Here is a 20,894-nt window from a genome sequence, read left to right as displayed (position 1 = left end):
GATGGCACCTTCTTTGAGGCATAGATGGATGACAGGGGCTTGAAACAGCTATCCCTCTATGTAACAGCTGTCGCTGCTATTATCTTGTGAAATAAGGTGAAACCAAGGCAGAGACAGGTGAGAAAGTGATGGTTGAAAGTGATTATTCCACAATCCACTGTGGGGGTGGGGTTGTGAGTGCATTAGAATGTTGGCTGCTGGTTTTTAGTATAACCATCAGAGTTATCTGGTTCATTGTAAAATATCAAAGTTTACATACCACAAATGTGGTTCATCTTGGGCTCTCAAGGCTAGGTTGTACACACAAAACTCCCCTGCATGATTAGATGCAGCAGATTAATTCTAATTTTTCTAGAGTAATCTATTATAACAGGCATATGTCACCAACTTGTCCAGAGTGCTCTTTGCTGGTCTGACTTTGGTCTTTAATGTCTCCATTCAAATGGAACTATCATGAGGCCTAGAGGCAAACATTCTGTATGCAAATGTATCAGCTTAAACCCATGGCTTGTCAGAATACAGCAGAGAACACCCAGTATTTGGGCAATATGCTAAAAAAACAACAACGACAACTGATTGAATCATCTAATGAAAGCAAGAATCCTGCCAAACATGTTCTTGTTACCGACAAGTTCAATCTTGGCAAGACGTTCATTTTGATCAAGGACATCCTCCCAACCAAGATATTTTTAGATTGCTCCATCTCTTCAAGTCTTTTTCTATAGTCTCCCAAGTGACTTTATAATTATCCTTAAAGTCTTATTTTTCCTGTGATTTTTATTCCCAAATATCTCACTGGATCTTCTGTAACTTTGCATCCCAATTTGTTTATAATTTCCTCTTTTTCCCCCATATTCTCCAATATTATTTTTGTTTTAAAAAGGTAAAGGTCCCCTGTGCAAGCACCAGGTCATTCCTGACCCATGGGGTGACATCACATCCCGACGTTTACTAGGCAGACTTTGTTTACGGGGTGGTTTGCCAGTGATTTCCCCAGTCATCTTCACTTTACCCTCAGCAAGCTGGGTATTTTTGTTTTAGTCTTAATTTATTTTATAGCCCAAGAACTTCCCATATTTTTCTATTTGTTCCATCAAATGCTCTATTGAATTTTGTGGGTTGGCAATTGTTACCACTACATCATTTGCATAGCATTTCAGTTTGAATTCTTCTCCTTCTACTTTTAGTTCACTAATTTTAGGATCATTTCTTACTTTAATTGCTAACAGTTCCTTTTATGAAGTCTTCCATCTCCTCCGAAATGGGGCATGTTTTGCTCTGACAAAAATTAGTGAAGAAGGGGAGAAATTGTTCATGTACATCACTTCCCCCCCAAAAAAAGTCTCTCTTTGTCCTTCTTATCTCCTATCGTAGCCTTCTTGTCCACTTCTTTTTTAAAGGTGTAAGCTAGGTGTCTACCAGGTTTGTTGGCATGTTGAAAAAATCTTTGCTTGGCAAAAACCATCCTTCTTTGTAATTCTTCCGTATCTAGCATATCTATTTTGTTCCTTGCTTTCTTGATTTTCTTTAAAATATTTCTCTTTTGTGTTTTGTCTTGTTGTTCTTCCAAATTCTTTAAATCTTTGGTGAGGTTTTTCCTTTGTTCCAGTATCTTAAATGCCAATAAAGGTTCTGTATTCTGTTCCAGTATCTGTTTTCTCATTTTTAAATTTATTGCCATTTTTTTGCCTCTCATAAAGGCCTTGCTCACATCCCATACTGTTGCACAGGAAACCTCCGGTGAGTTATTTAATTCAAATAATTCCTTTAAGTCTTTTCTGCTTTACTATTTTCTCATTCAGTAAGATATTGTCATTCAACCTCCACCTTCTCCTTCCTTGATTATTAAATTTCCAAATCAGCTCTAAGGGGTTATGATCCGCAAACGTCTTCAGTAGGATTTAAACACTTTATAGATTATTAAGCAATGTTTTTGAAAACCAACACATGTCTATTCTTGAATAGGACTTGTGCCTGTCCCAAGTAGAACATGTAGCTCCTTTTCTTGGGATTCTTGCTTCTCCATGCATCATTTAATTGTAACAATTCCATATAATTGAGGACCTTTTCTGGCAATTTACCACCTTTATGATTTTTAGATCAATTTTTGGATCTAACACTCCACTCATGTTCCCAATTAATATCAGTTCTCCTTTTTGCTCTTCCAGGATTACTTGAACCCCCCCCCCCCAATTGGTCTCTAGCATTACTGGGAGCATAAATGGCCACTACTGTGTAAACTTTCTCATCTGGAGCTTGAAGCTTTAGTAGTAGATATCTTCCATCTGTATCTTTGAAAGCTGTCACAATTTTAAGTTGAGGGTTTTTAACATAAATTGCTATCCCCTTCTTTTTCTCTCTAGCCGGCGCTGTGAATAATTGGCCTAATCTTTGATTTCCCAGAACATGTTCATGTGTTTTCTTAATATGAATTTCTTGAATGCAGATTATGTCTGCTCCCAATTTGTTTAATGCTAGAAAAGTTTTGTTTCTTTTTGCAGGGGAATTTAATCCATTGATATTTAATGATACACTCTTTAATTTCTCCATTTTGAACTAGATTAGTAAACTGCTACTATTGCCAATTTGCCACCTTCTTCTTCTGCTTGCTCTTCTTCATCTTTATCTGCATGAGTCTTCTCCTCTTCTTCTGATGAATCTCTTGTTGAGTTCTTGTCCTTTTCTTCTCCTCTTCTTGATTTGGTGCTTGCTTCTTTGGCCTCCCCTTTCTCCCGTCTCTCCTGTCTCCTCTTCTCCCCCTTTTTCAATGTGATCAATTCCCTTACTAATATGACTGCTTGTTCTGGATTTGAGATTATTTTTCTTCCTGTAGGAAGATACACTTTCAGTGCTGCTGGAAACAGCCAATGATATCTTATTTCTCTCCTAAACAACTCTTTTCTTTTTTTTATAACTGTTGCTGGCAGATCTTGAAATTTTTTTATCTGTTTGCCTTTATAAAGTAGGGGATTGTATCTTTGACGATTATGGTTTTAATAACCCCTACTAAACAATGCAATGATGATATCCAACTGACTATCCCAGAAATGTTTGCTGTACATTTTCATATACATCTTAGAAACTGAAATTTGGGTTAGACCTTAATGATCCTATTTCATCAAACCCAGTTAACTTCACTAAACCTATTTAGGTGAAGTGTATTTCAACACTTCATATATGACCTTGAACCATTCTATATAGTAGAAGCGTGGACCTTTCTAGTAATTTATTTACTACATTTATATATGAGAGCTAGTGTGGTTAGAGGGTCAGATGAGGATCTGGGAGAACCTAGTTGGTCTCTCTGCTCTGCCATGGAAGCTTGCTGGATGACCTTGGGCCAGTCATACACACACAGCCTAACTTAACTCACAAGATTGTTGTGAGGATAAAATGGAGAAGAGGAAAACAAGGTTAAAAGTCCACATTAGGAAGAAAAGCGGGGTAAAAAGTGAAATAAATAAATACAGTTTTAAAAAAATATTTTGGAAGTGCTGGACAACACAATATTAAAATAAGCATTCAAGTAACAAAAATCCAACTCGAACATAAAAATCAAATAAAAATATACAGAATAACAATAAATAACAACAGTAACAAAAGGTGACCAGGAATATAACGTTATCTTCCAAAGACTGTTCAAAGAGAAAAGTTTATAACCAATTATGGAATGTCTGCAGACAGGAAATCAGCTAAGCAGGCCATTTACTAAACCTGACAAGACTGGAAATAAGCGCCACACTCCAAATTGGGGAGGAACCCTGTGCTTGCCACGAAGGTGCTATACTACTGTTTCCACCTTTTCATGATATTTAACAGCAAAGTGACAGACGAGGTAAGGTTTTTCCCAGTGTGTTTTTAATACTAAAAAGCAGCTGAGTGCCGCTGCCCTGCCCATCTGGCCTATAGATAACAGCACAGAGTTTTTAACCCTTTATCCCCATGCTGTTTTCCTCACTGAGGCAGAACAATTTCTATTTGGAAAACAGTGCTGGGAAAACAGTTAAATCACCCTCCCTCCAGACCATGGAACGGTTCGAGCTGTCTGCCCAATTTTTTTAAACATCAGAATCATAGAATCATAGAGTTGGAAGGGACCACCAGGGTCATCTAGTCCGACCCTCTGCACAATGCAGGAAATTCACAACTACCTCCCCCCACACACCCCACATACCCAGTGACATTAAGATTATATCCGGTGATCTAATCATGGATCTGCAGTTCATCCCTCAGAACAGAACATATTATATGTGGTTCCATGTTCTTTTTACCTCCAACTTAAAAACAACAACAACAACAACACAGAATACAGCTGCTGTGTTGCAATTTTTAACTCCTTGCCCTTACCTCTGGCTCGTCACTGAAGATTGCCACTTTCTTTCTTTCTTTTTTTGCTTTTGTTTTTTTCAGTCAAAGTCACAGCTGACTTCTGGAGACCCTGTGGGGGTTTCAGAGCAAGAGACGTTCAGCGGTGGATTGCCATTGCCTGCCTCCATGTCATGCCCTTGGTATTCCTCGGAGGTCTCTTATCCAAATACTTGCCAGGGTTGAGGCTGAGTGCGTGTGACTGGCCCAAGGTCACCCCAGGAAGTTTCCAAAGCCGAGCGGGGATTTGGACCTGGGTTTCCCAGATCCTAGTCCCACACCTTAACCCCTTAACCACTATACCATGCTAGCCACTTTTTAGCTGCTTTTATTCATACTTGGGGAAATTTCCTGGTGATAATTTTCATCAGAAAAACAGGACAAGGATTAAATGTCCCCTCTTCCCGTATGCTGGTCTCTGTCTTCAAATCACAACCCCAACAGCTGTGGGTTTTTTAAAAAAAACAAACTCCAATTACAACCTGTCAGCAAAAGGAGAACAGATGCAATGTGTAGTACTGTCCTAAGTATTCACTGTTGTGAGGAGGGAACTGCACCTTATTTTGCAGATCTGAGTTTAGTCTTAAGATTCTGACTGCTGCATAAGCTATAGTGAAACAACTTTAGTAGCCATTGTTAGTGTAACCTACATTCCCTCATTTGGTTACATACTAATCAGGAGGAGCAGAATGGAGGCAGGCAGCTGTAGGACATTTCTACCAGGACATTCCCCTTTCAATACCCTCCCTTCAGTCATTGCCAAAGGTGATAGTTGTTTGTGTTGCAAGTGGCCTAAAACAGATGACATTAGCATGAGGGTCTCAGAAGCATAAATCATATGACCATAAGACCACTGCTTGCTGCACCTCAACCAAAGCAACAAAGCCAGTGCGCATAACCAGCTGCTACAGAGAGTGAAGGAATCCAACATGCACAGATACACCCCAGTTGGCAAGTGAACTGTTTCTGCAGCTTGGTTAGTAGTTTCCTCCTGACTGCACAACTCAGTATGGCCATTTGTCACTGTGCCCTTGGGAATGTCCGAGGGAAACATAAACATTTTCCATGCTCCAGCCTGTCACCCGACTAGTCAGCATCTCTCAGCACTTACACTGTTGTATAAATTATCTCCTCTAGCAGCTTTAAGCTGCTCTCTCCCCATTCTCCAAAAACTTGGTCAAGCATGCCTCTCATTCAGCACTTGTGGAACACGCATTCATTTACTGTCTTCTGAAAAGGAAAAAACCAATGGGTACAGTGGGAAATGCATTAAGGGGAGAACTGTCGATCTGGTTTGGATGAGTTAGCTTCTTTACTCTTTTGATTAAGGGTCATTTGCACCCAAAATTAGTAAACTAGTCTCACTGCAAAAGACAACTGCCTTACACTGATGGATAAATCAAAGCAACTCTACTACAGCAATATCAATGGTAATATGCACAACTGCTTTTAAAAAAGTATAATAGTACTTTTGTACAAAGTTCCAAAGGCCCCCACATTTTTTTTAATTTTCAAAATTATTGTCACAGATTATGTACATAGGTGAGAACATGGGATTTGGGAAATATTTTTATTTATTTAAAGAATTTCTATACTGCCTGCCCATGTAAAAAAGAAATTCCCAAAGCAACTCACAACCTGAGTATATATTATTAATTAAAAACAAGACAATGTCTAAAACAAATAAAACCACAGGAACAATCACATTTCCTTAAAGGACGATCAAAACATATGATGCCAGAAGGCTTGTAGGGATAAGGTCAATCATAATTCCTGTGGGATGGAGTTCCACAATTTAGGGGCCACAGTTGAACCCTCCCCACCCCAGGCTCCATCAACTGAAAGGTTGGGCTCCTACAGTCCTTTGAATCCAAGCAGCACTTTGAACCAGACCAAGAAACAAACAGGAAGCTAATGTAGATGGTACAGTACTGGTTTTATATGTTCACTTTGGAAGATTCCTGTTACTATTTTGTCCACAGCATTTTTATTAGCTGAAGTTCCTAGGCATCTTCAAAGGCAACAACATGTTGAAGTCCAGCATGATTTTTTGGCAAGGCATAAGTGACAATGGCTAGGTCAGTTTTCCCCAGGAAACTGCTGGCAATAGCTGACAATCCAGCCTCAACTGATAAAAACCACTGCCAGCCACTTCTAACTAGAGATAGGGAAGATTCCTGCAGTACTTCCAAACTTTGTGCCTAATATTTCAGGGGAAATACAATTCTATCTAGAAGAGACAATACATCTATTCATAGAGCAGCTTTATCCCTGATCCACAGCATCTTCCTTGTTTGTTCACCTTCAACTAGTCCTTCCCTGCCTCCAGATATCAGCTCAGCACTCTTGCAGTTGATGTGGAATTGAATGGAAAGGAGAGATACAGCTGTGTGACTTCAGCATACTGCTGACACTTCACCCTAAATTTCTGAATGGTCTCTTATGCAGATGTTACAGCATGGGGAACAACAAAGAACCTCGTAGCAACCCACAGATCAATGGCTAAGGGGCAAAGCAGAAGTAACACAAGTTACTCAAGACCATCCACTGCAACCCACCCTCCAATAAGAGCCAGAACAAACATAAAACAAGTGCCTTCAAGGTTCCATCCTGGCCAGGTGGCTAAGAAAGCATGTTAAGCTACCAAAAGGTTCAGGACAGCCAACAGGGATGCATGCGTCCCATCAGTTGACTGGCATAGATAACCAATCAGGGTGACCATACGCAGTCCAGAAGCTTGCTAGAAAAGAATATAGATAATCTGTCTTTCATCCAAAGATACATGGAGTTGCAAATACACATACACTGCATGCCAGAGTATTCTGAGCATATCCTCAGATGGTGCATATAAATGTGATAAGAAAAGGCCTGAGGAACAGTCTCCACCTTTGTAATTAAAATGGAGCTTGTCAAATCAAACAGTGAATTGATCATGGTGAGCTGCTGCTATATCTGCTATTTTGTCCCAGGGGTGGGGGGGGGATGTAAATGAACAGCATCATTGGTTGGTATTGCCAGACACAACAGCAGAGGAAAGGTACCTTTTCTTCATTGCCATCACCATCCCTAAAGACCCAAAAATGGGCTGTTCCCTGTGCTCAATGAGCCTTGACATGGGTCTTCTTTCACTGTGCTCATAATTCTAGGGACAAGATTCTCACTGTTACAATTCAGTCTAACAGCCAGCATGGTGCAATTGTCAGAGTGCTAGATTAGGGCCAGGGAGATCCCCACCCTGCCATAAAGCTCAGTGGGTGACCTTGGGCCACTTGCTCTCTCGCAGCCCAATCTATGTGACAGGATGGAGGGTGCCATGACGCATACAGGCACCACATTTGGGATCCCTGCTCTAACACTTCCAAAACTCTAAGAAAGAGGCAATGCCTAAACACCAATGCCTCCATTTCACTCACAGCTGAGTACTTGGGGAGTATTCAGTGATGTTGTGCGTGCTCAAAAATATTGAAATATCCTACTAAACATTCAAAACCTTCGGATTCTCAGAAGTACAGACACTATTTTCATGCATGGACAAAAGGCAAGGAAAGGGAGAGATAAAGACTCGCATCATTAACATTTTGGATGTTATGATCAAGATTTTACTGCCAATCCTTTAGTGTAATCAATGAATATTCATTGCTCATTTGTGGCACAGGTTCATACAATTTCCTCTAAGTTCCATTTCTACTGCTTTTTTAAAAGCGTCCTAGAAATTACAGATCACGATGGGTAGCCATGTTAGTCTGTCACTAGCGGTAGAAAAGAGCAAGGGTCCAGTAGCACCTTAAAGTAGCACCTTAAAGCTCACGAAAGCTCATACCCTGCCAGAAATTTTGTTAGTCTTTAAGGTGCTACTGGACTCTTGCTCTTTTCTACTACTATAAATTATAAACAGTAGTAGTGGGATAATTTATCTACAGTGGTGTTCCAATGGGGGTGGGGTCCCTTCCCAAATTTTTGCACTGAATCTTAGGAATCTTTTTGGCCTATAGGATCCACAAACATTGTGCTGGAAGCAGAGGAATAATAGAAGTTTCCTAAGAAGCAGGGAACACTTCCATCCAATCGTAGGAATGCAAAACAGCGGTGGACCAATAGCCACGTAGGAGGGGGGGGGTTGCACTGAGGAGGGGAAGGGATAAATGGTACTCTCCTCCCTCTTTTGTCAGTGTAGCTCTGCTGAAGAAAGAGGGAGCAAGGCAGTATCACCCCCTTCCCTCTGCCCATTATAGCCTCTCAACTTGCATGGCTCTTAGACTGTGTTGGTCCTGTGATGCAAGTTGGATAGAACTACTTGAAGGGATAGAACTACTTGGATAGAACTACTTGAACACAGGAAAGATCCACAACCATCAGCATTTTCAGCTGACATACCAGGGGATCCAATCTGACCAGGCTGCTGGACTGATCCTGTAATGGGTCAAATGACATTAATGTTTCAAATAGCTTAGTGTCCCAATATTAAGTCTTCTCCAGGATAAGTTTTATCCATTTTGTATTTTAGCAACATTATCACTGTGCCTTGATGCTTATTTCTGAATCATCATTCTGCTTTCTGTCCTGAAGATGAAGAAACAGGTTTCATCCTAGATCAAGTGTATCTGCAACAGTCTTCCATCAGCATCCTCTGATATAAGAAACCTTAAATGTATATATGCAAACCACATAGATTTTGAGAGAAGACCTACCCCTCTTCAATTCTGACAGAGTTCATGATGATGCAGTTAGTGATTTTAACTTTGTCTTTGGTTATGCATGCAGAGCCAATGACAGAATGTTTAATTGCAGTGTTTTCTCCGCACTGTGTCGATGCACCCACAATGCTGTCAGACCCAACCTAGAGTGGAACAGAAAGAAAACATAGTCAGATTGGCAGAGTTTAAAGAAGCCCCCAGCTGCCTCTTCCTGTTTACTTTTGTAAAGCAGACAGATGAGTACACAGCAAATGAGTCAGATCCAGGTAAATTCAGGTGAAAGCCAATAGGGCAGAATTGAGGAGAGATCCTTGAGAGCTGAACTGGGTGTGTGAACAAAGGCAGAGCTTTGGCCTCTGGGAAAACACCAGATGTGCTATTTGTCCTGCCCTCCATCCTAACAATAAAGCATTCAAGGATTCAAGGGTCTCTCTCTTTACAAGCAATGTCTGCTTCTTTCTCTTCAGGACTGGAGAATGTTCACACACCCCACAAAGTAAGCTCTGAGGCAGTGAAGAGCGCTGGGCAGTCTTTGTGCACTACAGCTGCCACACAGAGGCCATGGCCTTCAAGTGGACAGAGTGTTTGGCAACAGCCATACAGGCTAGCAGGAAGCGAGAGAGAACTCAACTGAAGACCGTTTCCGATCCTGTAAATGGTAATTTCTTCCATTGGACTGTGGCAGTTGGATGAAAATGCTTATCTCACAATCTACAAAAATGGAAACGTATTTCAATCGCATCAGCCCGATGCATCAGAAACAAGTTGGGAGGGAATTTGACTTGTCTCAGAGACACTGGAAGCTAGAAACCCAACAGAGTCCATTTTATTATGCAAACTCTTAATGAGAGGGTAGCAATAAAAACAAAGTGTGGGGCATCCAGCGCAAATTTGTCCCGCCACCCCATATTTGCAGAAGTTAATACTTATATACTTACCAGGTATTTGTCAATTATTTGTGCAGTGCTGTGAACTAGAGGTTCTTCTGGACAAAGTAAAGGCAGCATTTTAGGAACCTGGAAGATGAAATTCCCATGTCACTTGTAAACCATTGATAATTTTGCCTCCCGTTGTAAGAACATAAGAAAGGCCCTGCTGGATCAGACCAAGGCCCATCAAGTCCAGCAGTCTGTTCACACAGTGGCCAACCAGGTGCCTCTAGGAAGCCACAAACAAGACGACTACAGCAGGATTATCCTGCCTGTGTTCCACCGTACCCAATATAATAGGCATGCTCCTTTGATACTAGAGAGTATCTGAATTGTAATGATCCCCAATTTGCTGGACATAACACTGACAATTAATCATCATCAACAGGTGACCAAAGAAGACAGAGAGATAAATAGTACTGATTAATATATAAGACAATTACTGTGCACCAAGTCCATGTTGGACTATTAATAAGTTGAAATCAGGCAGATTGTGAGGACCCCGCCCCCTTCTCCAGCTAAGTCCCCTTATAGTAGGGTTTCCCTCTCATTTTGGATTTAGTTTTTAATAGATACCCTCTTTTACAGCTTAAATGCCAAGGGATCTGAAACTTAGGGAGTCTCATAAGGCACCTGGGTTCAGCCAAAACACTGGAAATTCCCAGGAATTAAGAGGAAGCTGCAAGGAAAGTAGAACAAGTGCAATCTCTCCCACCTCAGTGGCATATCATTCTCAAAAACAAAAGATGTTTCACCACTGGAGACATCGCCCAATATCCTGACATACCCCAGAGGTGTCGGCCCAGCCCAAGGACTTTGCTATTTCATTAACCAACTCCCAGTTCCTCTTCTTCCTTTTTTTACTCAATCAAGAAGGGCACTCAAGTCATTAATTTGCTCTCCATCCTGTTTTGAGAGTTACATTGTTTCATCCAGACTTTTGTGTGCATGCAGATCTAGCTCACTTCCACCTAATTAAAGTATGTTAATCATGTTGCCTCACTTAGGCTCTTTGTGTCCATGCCGATTTGGCACAAAATAGCCTGATCAAGGTATTTCTCCCAATTTTTCCTGCCCATGTTTGACAGCAGTTAACTTTAAATCAGCCAGTAAGATTTAAACATTTTTATCTGGACCCGATCCAAAGTCAGAATGATCAAACCCCCACCTACTCTGGAAACCTTCTATCCATAAAAGAAGGAACCCCCCGCCCGAAACAGAAAATGGTTCCTCAGATCTCCAGTCCAGATCTCTACTGGTCAGAACTCTTGTTTCCTTTTCAGAACCACGCAGCACTCTGCAGGCATTCTCTCCTCGCTTTGCTGGCGCCTCGCTCTTCTCCTTGGATCACCACTGCATCTACCCCCCCAGACCTCTCCAGCCCTCAAACCCCAGATTTAAGGTTACACGTCTCTTCCCTAAAACTTCCCAGTTTCCTCCCTTCTCCCTTTTTATAAAGTGCATCCTCTTGTTGGTGTGTGTACATGTGTGATTGCTTAGGGAATCTGTTCTCAGGTACTTAGTGTCGGTTTTTTACATTTTTATTGTGTATACAATAAAGTTATTTCTTTGTGTTTATAATTACACTCTCTCTCACTCTCTTTCTTCATAATTTTATTTTGGAGTACCCCTACCGAGATCCACCTTGGCATATAGAGACTACAAGGTCTCATGTTATTCCTTTCTGCAACCCTTTTAAAGCTAATTTCCTTTTCTCGGGGTCCAGTTTGGGTAAAAAGATTGCAGGAGATTCTGCAGGAAAACAATAAGAAGCCCTTCCATACATAACCAGCATACTGTTCAATAGCACACGCTAAATAATATACATCACAAGAAAAGACTGTGTGACTAAAGTGCTGTGATAAACCTGGATTCAAATCTTAGCTCAGGGCCAAACTATACTTGATGGGCAGTTCCATGGCTGTTCTTTGCAATATGTGTTTAATATTGCAATTGTGAGTGGTTCAGGAGCAGATGACCAGTTGCTTACCTCATACCCTTCTGGCCATCCACTCAATACTCATTTGTGGCTGAAAGTGTAGGGGGTCCCCACATCTTTTCCTAAGAAGATAGAAAATCAATGTGGGATGAAGTGATTTTAAATTGTGGAACTCCCTGCCCCAGGATGTGGTGATGGCTGCCAACTTGGAAGGCTTTAAGAGGGGAGTGGACATGTTAATGGAGAAGAGGGCTATTCATGGCTACTAGTCAAAATGGATACTGGTCATGATGCACACCTATTCTCTCCAGGATCAGAGGAGCATGCCTATTACCTTAGGTGCTGTGGAACACAGGCAGGGTAATGCTGCTGCAGTCATCTTGTTTGTGGGATTCCTTGAGGCACCTGGTTAGCCACAGTGAACAGACTGTTGGACTTGATGGGCCTTGGTCTGATACAGCATGGCCTTTCTTATGTTCTAAACCCAAAACGGTACACAGGAAAACACTCCCTATCAGTCTTCCACTCTTGATTTCAGCCTCTCCTAGTTGTTTTTCTTTTTTTTTTAAATTGGAGAGAGGAATCACAGAATTGCCCATCACATGTAATTTGACTCTGAGTCCTGAACTCAGACTAACAAAGCACAATATTTCACCCTCAATTCCCCAAAAGTAAAATGCAAGCAATTGCCTACACCACCCAGAACTTTGCTCATGACCAACTCTGATAGATGGATTCAGAATATTTTTTTAAAAACCTTCTCACATTAGAAATAGCAGAAGTAAAAGGAGATAACACAGAGAGAAAGCAAACAAGCAAACAAACAAACAAACATCTTGTACCAGAAATGGAAGTCAAAAAATGCACCAGAATATCACAAATAAGCATTCTCTTTCAAAGACTCACTGTCTTTTGCTGTGTTTTCCCTCAGCATAGTTTCCTTTGTAATGTTACCATCCCAGAAAGTTAAACATTCAAGGAATATCTTCTCTGACCACCAAGACCCTCATGAGAATTCAGATTAGTTGGGATTACACACCCAGGTGTAAACATATTTTCAGTACAGACCCTAAATGCTTCAACTATTTAGGCATTTTTTCAAAGGGGGAAGACAGAAACCCCACACTTTTTGACTAGCTCACCCTTGTAACTTTTTCATACAGGCAGCCAAATACACAGGCTCACTTATTGCAGCTAGTGCTGCTTCCTTTTAATCCTAATGTTCTAAAATTAATACTACTAGCATCTGAGCATCTTTCTCAATCCCTGCCAAAAATAAGTTCTTCTATTATCTAGTTATGCCCTAACAAGGGCTTCAAAAGAACCTTTCTTCTTACATGGCAAAACCACTTTCTGTCCAACATGGCACCCCTCAAAATTTCTTTTCTGAGTGATGCAGGAACATGAATCCCCTGAAGCCCTAATCCAATCTCTCCTCTCCCAACCCCTCACTATGCCAAGAACCTGCTGGACTGATCTCCAGATCTTCAGATTTCAGACTGATTATGTGGTTGCCCACAGGAAATACTAAGAAAGCCATTCCTTGGATTTGTGCATCTGTGACCATAAGATATCAGTGTGCCTGCATCTGCATACCTTCCTCTACCTCCCTCAAGCCATACAAAATTTCAAAATTGTCCAAAAAGACAAACAAGTCTGCAAGTGTCCTTCCCCTGTGCGCTGAATGCTGTTTTTTTGCCTCACCTGTCTGTTAGCTTCAATGTACTGTGCTAGAGTGTTTACTCGACAGCACAGCCCCTCTTTCATGATGTGGACATAGCAACGAACTTCCTTTCCATGGAACGCCTCATTCGCATCTCCTCTGTGATTATTCCACCAAAATTTGTCTGTATCCAAATCAAACAGGCTATCATCTTTCATGAAGTGATAGATATCTACAAAAATACAAATGAAAGAGAGATTAGATCGAGCACCATTGTAGGCTATTTTAGAAGGATTGCTGGGAAAAGGTATCACACATTATTTTGCATGTGCAGTACAGAATAGAGCCAGTTAAAAAACTGCTGAGCTTTGTGGCCTTGGTGTAAAGACTCAACCGTCAGGTGCCTCTGTGTTACATTAGTGTCCCGAAGGTTTGCATAGCTTAAAAAATAGCAGGCAGGCACTACATTAGGATAGGCTTGGATCATGCAGAAATTTCCCTTTAACAGAAGTTGGGCAATTTTTGCCAATTCCCCCTCCCCCTGCAGCCCTCCAACTCCTGCCTCATACCATTTCTGGGAGTTTCCTGTCCCCAGCAGTAGCATTTCAGGGGGGTATTTTGGGCTCCAGAAGGGGTGGTAGTGAGAAAAATCTGCTCAGAAAACCCTGCAGTAAGCAGAAAGCCATATTCTCAGTGTGATCTGTCCAAATACAATTTCAGTTTATATCTGCTGTATGTGCTCCAGATTACTTTCTTGTATAGGCTTTCTATGGTTCTGTGAGGGCAGTCCCCTGTGCAAACACCAGGTCATTGCTGACCCATGGCGTGACGTCACATCATGATGTTTCCTAGGCAGACTATGTTTATGGGATGGCTTGCCATTGCCTTCCCCAGTCACCTACACTTTATCCCCAGCAAGATGGGTACTCATTTTACCGACCTCGGAAGGATGGAAGGCTGAGTCAAACTTGAGCCGACTACTGAAACCGACTTCCGTTGGGGCAGAGCTTTGACTGCAGTACTGCAGCTTACTACTCTGTGCCACGGGGCTCTTCTGAATCTTACACTAACCTAATGACTTCTGGTCCTTTTTCTTTTCATCCTGCTCTTTGTTGCTTTGTCCTTGTTGCAATGGTGCTGGTGAGGAGAACTGCTTCCTCACTAAATATGGAATCAGCTCACTCCTGATTGATGTGAATGATCTAGGAGAAAACAAACACAGAGATCAAACAGGCACATTTGGGGAGGAGAGATGATCATCCATAACAGGTGTTCAAGTGACCATTTGTAAAGTGACACAATGGGTTTCAATATTTACAACTACAAAGTGACTTTTTTGTTTGTTTGGCATACCCCCAATAACTGTTATTGGCCCTCTTCCCTGGTTGTGGTGTTATGTGGGTTTGTGGGTTTAAATGTTTATATTGAATTATTTTATATATTATAAATGCTGTTTTAATGTTGAAATATTTTGAAGTTCACCACCTTGGGATCCCTATTTGAGTGGACAGGCAGCATTAAAAATGTTATAAAGAATAAATAACTAGAATTACTGAAGAGCAAGAGTCCAGTAGCACCTTAAAGACTAACAAAAATATTTTCTGGCAGGGTATGAGCTTACATGAGCCACAGCTCACTTCTTCAGATACAGCTAGAATGTGAATCCATCTGTCTTTAAGTAGAGGAGAGTGAATTCAGACAAGCATTAGTATGTAAATGTTAACAGTATGTAAATGTGAATAGCAGGCGTGATGGGATTAGGTGTGGTATGCAGAAGAGTCTGTGATCTCCAGGGGAGAGATGGGTGTGGAGAAATCAGCATTGGTAATGAGCCATGAATGCAAAGTCTTTACCTGGGCTGAATAAAGACCTTGCTTTCATGGCTCATTACCAATGCTGATTTCTCCACACCCATCTCTCCCCTGGAGATCACAGACTCTTCTGCATACCACACCTAATCCCATCACGCCTGCTATTCACATTTACATACTGTTAACATTTACATACTAATGCTTGTCTGAATTCACTCTCCTCTACTTAAAGACAGATGGATGCACATTCTAGTTGTATCTGAAGAAGTGAGTTGTGGCTCACGAATGCTCATACCTTGCCAGAAAATATTTTTTGTTAGTCTTTAAGGTGCTACTGGACTCTTGCTCTTTTCTACTACTGCAGACAGACTAACACGGCTACTCACTGTGAATTAGAATTACTAAGAAAAAGGAAGGGCCCTCTACTAAAAAGGGATAAAATTGATAATCTCTGAGATGAATCCCAGAGAAAATTAATTGTATTTATTTAATGTATTTATACCCCACTTATAAGCCTTATTGATGAGCAGACCAATTCACAGTTAAAATCTATTATGAATTCTGTATGCTCCCCTCCAATAATATATAAAAAAACTTAATCAAATACTGCAGCATCTGTTGGGACATGAAAGAACAGGGAGAGTCTGAGACTGTCAGTTGCTAGGGATGGGGGACGGGAAAAAGAGTCTCAGACATAGTACTCCATTTTCACCACTACCTTCCCGCTGCTGGTTGCTTCTGAAAGCTGGGCCCTAAAATGCCACTTCTCGGTGATAAAGGAGTTGTCGCGGTTCGGGCCGTTAAGTGCCTACACTCTTAGAAAGGACCCCTTCCTGAGAAGGGATATGTTATCTTATTCAGCGAGACACCACTAGACCGGAATCAACGATTCCTAGAAACTTGTTATTGCTCCTAGGACATCTCTTGAACACGCCAATAAATTTATAATAATGGACAAGAGTAGAAGTATATTAAAAACACATTTATTTACATTATATAATATATGCTTTTTGGTTGCAAAGCCTTAAAATATCATATAAGGATAGACATCATTAGTCTTAAACATGTTTATGTAGCAAGTAATCATTCACATTCTCTATGCCTCCATAAAGGAGTATTTTAGTCAGAATATACTCATAAAGTATCCTTAGTGCAATGCACCTTCATTCAGAATATAAGGTTACAGAAATCCTGTCAAAATATGGTTAATTCTTTGGAGAAAGATTTGGTTAGAAGCATCCTAACTTAAATCATTCAAAACATCATAACATTTCTGTACAGAAGACACACTATACCTTGCTGTGTCATCTGTGTCATCTGGAGTCCTTTAAAGACTTCTATTAATATTCTTAACTGATCATCATTAAGATCAGGCATTGTGTATGTACATGCTATGCATGCTCTTTCTACTTTTAGACAGCAATGCTGAATGTAAAAATACTATGTGTTAGCTTAAAGCTGTGTACAGTCTCTTTGACTGTGCCAATCTGTGTATGTGCATTGTGCATATCTCACAGAGTACAGAGAGTCTCCTTTCCCTTCAGGAACATCTCTGGTCTCTTGCTCTGAGGAGGTTCAGAAGTCCCTCTGTTAAGTAGAGGACGTTCTGACACAATCCCAGAGATCTAGCTATTAGCCCTGTATTCAGGATGCTTCTTAGCATTGGTAAGCCAAATAGGCTTAGTTTGTAAGAATCCATATACAATGGACTCTCAGTGTTCCAATACATGGAAAGATCACTGCACTTAGATTCCTATTCAAAGAATAGGAATTCTAAGGGTCTCTATCCTCTTCTAGGAATAGAGCAGTCTCACAAGAAGACTGTAAGTAAGATATGTTGAAATATCCAGATCTTGATACTTCAAGATATCTTAGAGAACTGCTGTCCACGCAAGGATCAGAGTTTCAATGTTTTACATCTCAAGCCTTTTGAGATGGAGAAGTGCTACATCAGACAGCTGCAGTCTGCCAGTCATAGCACTCTAAAGTGCTAGCTGTTCTGCAGCTGTATTTATGCTGTTTCTAGACTCATTAAGAGTGAAGAGTGTTCCTTTATCCCCTCTTCCTTATCCTTCAAAAGGGTACCTTTATTCTCTCTTTCTTATCAGATACCAGGAGCTTAGTGGCATCTGCTCCTGTCTTATGTCCTTATATGGATTTCCTTTTCTTTCAGTCCTCTTAGCTTAGAGTATAAACACTCATTTCTGAGTTACATGATCACGTTACATATTTAATTTCTATACCATCCTCTTTGTTAGGACTATACGCATTAAATGAGACTACTTAGAAATCTGTAGCACAACGTTTAACTATATAACTAACAAAACACAATTATAGCTGACATTGTCACTTGCAAAGTGTCATTGTTTACATTTGGTCAGCTGCATAGCCTTCAGAAGGCAAGAAAGCATATTACTCTTATCTTAAGAGAACTGTAATGCCTTTAAGCTATATTAAAAACAGTTTCAGCTATTAATGCACTCTTAGTACATTAAGATATCTTAAGACCTTGAAAAGGACAAGTATTCTGCCTTTGGTATTCTTTGAGATTCTGACATCTGGCAGCTGAGTCAGAAAGGTGACTTTTGCACACAGATAGATAAGAGAAAGTGCTTTACACTGCCCCTTCAAGGATAAAGCTAGAGTAACTTTAGTAGATAGCTTTTGATAGAGCTGACCTTAAGAGCATTCTGTCAACCTTCTGTAAGCTGACAGGCTTTTCATTACATATTACACAATATTATATGAGCAGTGGCTCAGTTTGCATGATGTGTTTAAGCTCTATAAGGAATTAATTCTGCACATGTTCACAGAATACCATGATTATGTCAGAGACTGTTACAGAGTCCCTCCTGAAAGTGCTCCAACAAGTTTTCTGCAATGCTGCTTTTCTGGTGATCCAGAAGACAACTGACAGGAAAACATTCTCTCCACTCCTCAGGATAAGTGCACAGAAGCGAATTCTCTCTCCTCCAGGGAAGAGGCAGCATCTCCATCTCCCTCACCAGAGCTGTAGAAGGTCCTGGAGATGTTCTGTTCAGTTGCAGAACTTAACTGTGGGAATTCAGAGACCCAACAAAGAATGTGCCTGAAGAATGAGTTTTTAAAAATAAAAATCTAAATAGTCAGGTATCGAGAAGGCTACTGGTACTAATCGGTTTTCATTAAGCATCTTGATAGTGTCAGATGAGTAATTGTGTGGTGAAAGGATTAGGAGTCTTTGAAGATTTCTGTTTCTTGTTCTATTTTTGCATTCAGGAGGGACGGTGGCATGGCCTGATCTTGTCAGCTCTTGGAAGGGAGACCACCATGGAAGACTCTGCAAAGGAAAGCAATGGCAAACCACCCCTGCTTCTGACTTGCCTTGAAATTCCTTGCTGAGGTTGTGATAAATCAGCTGCGACTTGATGGCACCTTTACACACACATTTTTGCACCTGCTTTGCTGCCTTCTTGAAACAGATAGGTAAAAGAGGTGCCCATTTGTTTGCTTCATAAAGTGAGACATTCAAGAGAAGTTAAGCTGGCATTTAATGAGGCTAACTCTGTTTATTTGAAATTGCTAGTTCCTGGGTACACAGGGTGGTATGTGTGAAGAATGTCACTGTCATCTCAGGTATATGCATCAGATAGACATGGCTGTATCAGCCTGCTGATGGTAGAAGAAGAGTTGGTTTTTATATGCTGACTTTCTCTAGCTTTTAAGGAGAACCAAACCGGCTTACAATCTCCTTTCCTTCCTCTTCCCACACCTTGTAAGGTAGGTGGAGCTGAGAGAGCTCGAAGAGAACTGTGACTAGCCCAAGGTTACCCAGCAGGCTTCATGTGTAGGAGTGGGGAAACCAATCCAGTTCATCAGATTAGAGTCTGCAGCTCATGTGGAGGAGTGAGGAATCAAACCTGGTTCTCCAGATTAGAGTCCACCACTCTTAACCACTACACCACACTGGTTCTTCATGAGACAACCTTCACATAACACAAAGTACACACCTGTAGATTCACTAGATTCAGGACAGACAAACAGAAAGACTTTTTTACACAGTGAGTGATTAAAATGTAGTTAGCTGCCAGAGATGTAGTGATAGCCCCAAGTATAGACAGCTTTACAAGGGGACTAGACAGATTTATCGAGGATAGGTCTATCAGTGGCTACTAGCCATGGTGACTAAAGGGAATCTCCAAGTTCAGAGGCAGTAAACCTCTGAATACCAGTACCAGGACACAACATCAGGGGAATGCCTCAACCTCTATGCCCTGTTGTGGCCTTACAGAATAACTGGTTGGTCACTGCATGAGAGAGGATGCTGGACTCGACAGACCACTGGTCTGATCCAGCAGGGCTGCTTTTATGTTCTTGCTCAGAGACTGACCTCTGTGTTTGAAAAAAAGTTATGTGAAAAACACCTTGGAGAGTAAAAAAACACATCCCTGGATTATATTTAAAGCCAGAGTCGCTTTTTTTTCCATTTCAGACTTCCATGGGATATTTCAGCTTTGATCCCCAGACCTACTGTAGAGATTAAACCCAGCATTTTCCTGGCGTGGGTACTAACTGAGGTTTTCAACTGAAGTTTCATAATTGTACCCTATAAATTTTTAGGCACAGCATGTGCAGCGATTTGATGTATCCCAAACATAATCTCATTATTTTGTCATTATTTTACCTCCTTTATGCATTGTAATTTGCAATCTGTCCTTAATGTCTGAAATAATTACAGATCTTAAATTAGCTATAATTCAAGAGCTAATGAATAACTCTTCATTCTTGAATCACAAAAATCTCTCCCTGCTGTTTACAATCTGTGCACAACGTGGTTCCTCCTTCCTAGCCCTGCCTTCTACCATGCATGTGGGTGTGCAGATGGGCAGTTTACTAGCTTAAAATGTTTGCATGCAGCTGTGCCATTCAGGAATGATTTCCTGCTTGGGTTTTATGCTGTGTCCAAAACCGACAGTCTTGTATTTCCTATAGAAGCTGGCCAGGGCATTTATGGGATCCATTACGTACAAAATCTCAGTGTTTGGCAGAGGTCTCCACAGCCTGATGCAATGAACACCATAGTCTAGGAGGGAGTGAAAGAACTGGAAACTGAAAGGCAGTGGGCTTGTACTCAGTTGTGAAAATTGCGTTCTTGGCTTGACAAATGCATTCATCCTTCCGAGACATCTACCTAATGCCACACAGCCTCAATTAAAATATAGATCACGATGGGTAGCCTTGTTAGTCTGTCAATAGCCGTGTTAGTCTGTCAATTAAAATGGATTGACAATCTTCTGTCAAATCTGTAGAATGACACTGTCCAACTGCTCCCTTATTACTAAACACTTCACAAGAAAAACAAACCACATCTGAACATTGGTCGTTGGTTGCTGGTTTAGCAGGGCTTATGTGGGACTGTTCCAGAGTCTGCGCTTTCAGAAGGCATTATTTTATTAGCAAAGAGGCTGTGGGGATGAAGTTTTTAGCATTTTCGTCAAGACTTTTGCCAGCATG

The 20,894-nt window shown here is 40.9% G+C and overlaps 1 protein-coding gene across 1 annotated transcript in view; it reads right to left on the bottom strand.

Moving 5' to 3' along the window:
- Positions 1-20,894, bottom strand: part of EIF2B3 (eukaryotic translation initiation factor 2B subunit gamma) — a 102,936-nt gene that overhangs the window by 22,175 nt on the left and 59,867 nt on the right. The window contains exons 6-9 of the mRNA XM_056867652.1: positions 14,662-14,792; positions 13,632-13,822; positions 9,998-10,075; positions 9,054-9,202 (exon numbers count right to left, since the gene is read on the bottom strand). Coding sequence (XP_056723630.1) covers positions 9,054-9,202; positions 9,998-10,075; positions 13,632-13,822; positions 14,662-14,792 — 549 coding nt within the window. The remainder of the gene's footprint in view (positions 1-9,053; positions 9,203-9,997; positions 10,076-13,631; positions 13,823-14,661; positions 14,793-20,894) is intronic.

Source organism: Euleptes europaea, chromosome 2, assembly GCF_029931775.1.
Source record: "Euleptes europaea isolate rEulEur1 chromosome 2, rEulEur1.hap1, whole genome shotgun sequence".
In the NCBI taxonomy this organism is placed as follows: Eukaryota; Metazoa; Chordata; class Lepidosauria; order Squamata; family Sphaerodactylidae; genus Euleptes; species Euleptes europaea.
This window is presented reverse-complemented; position numbering and strand designations above follow the sequence as displayed.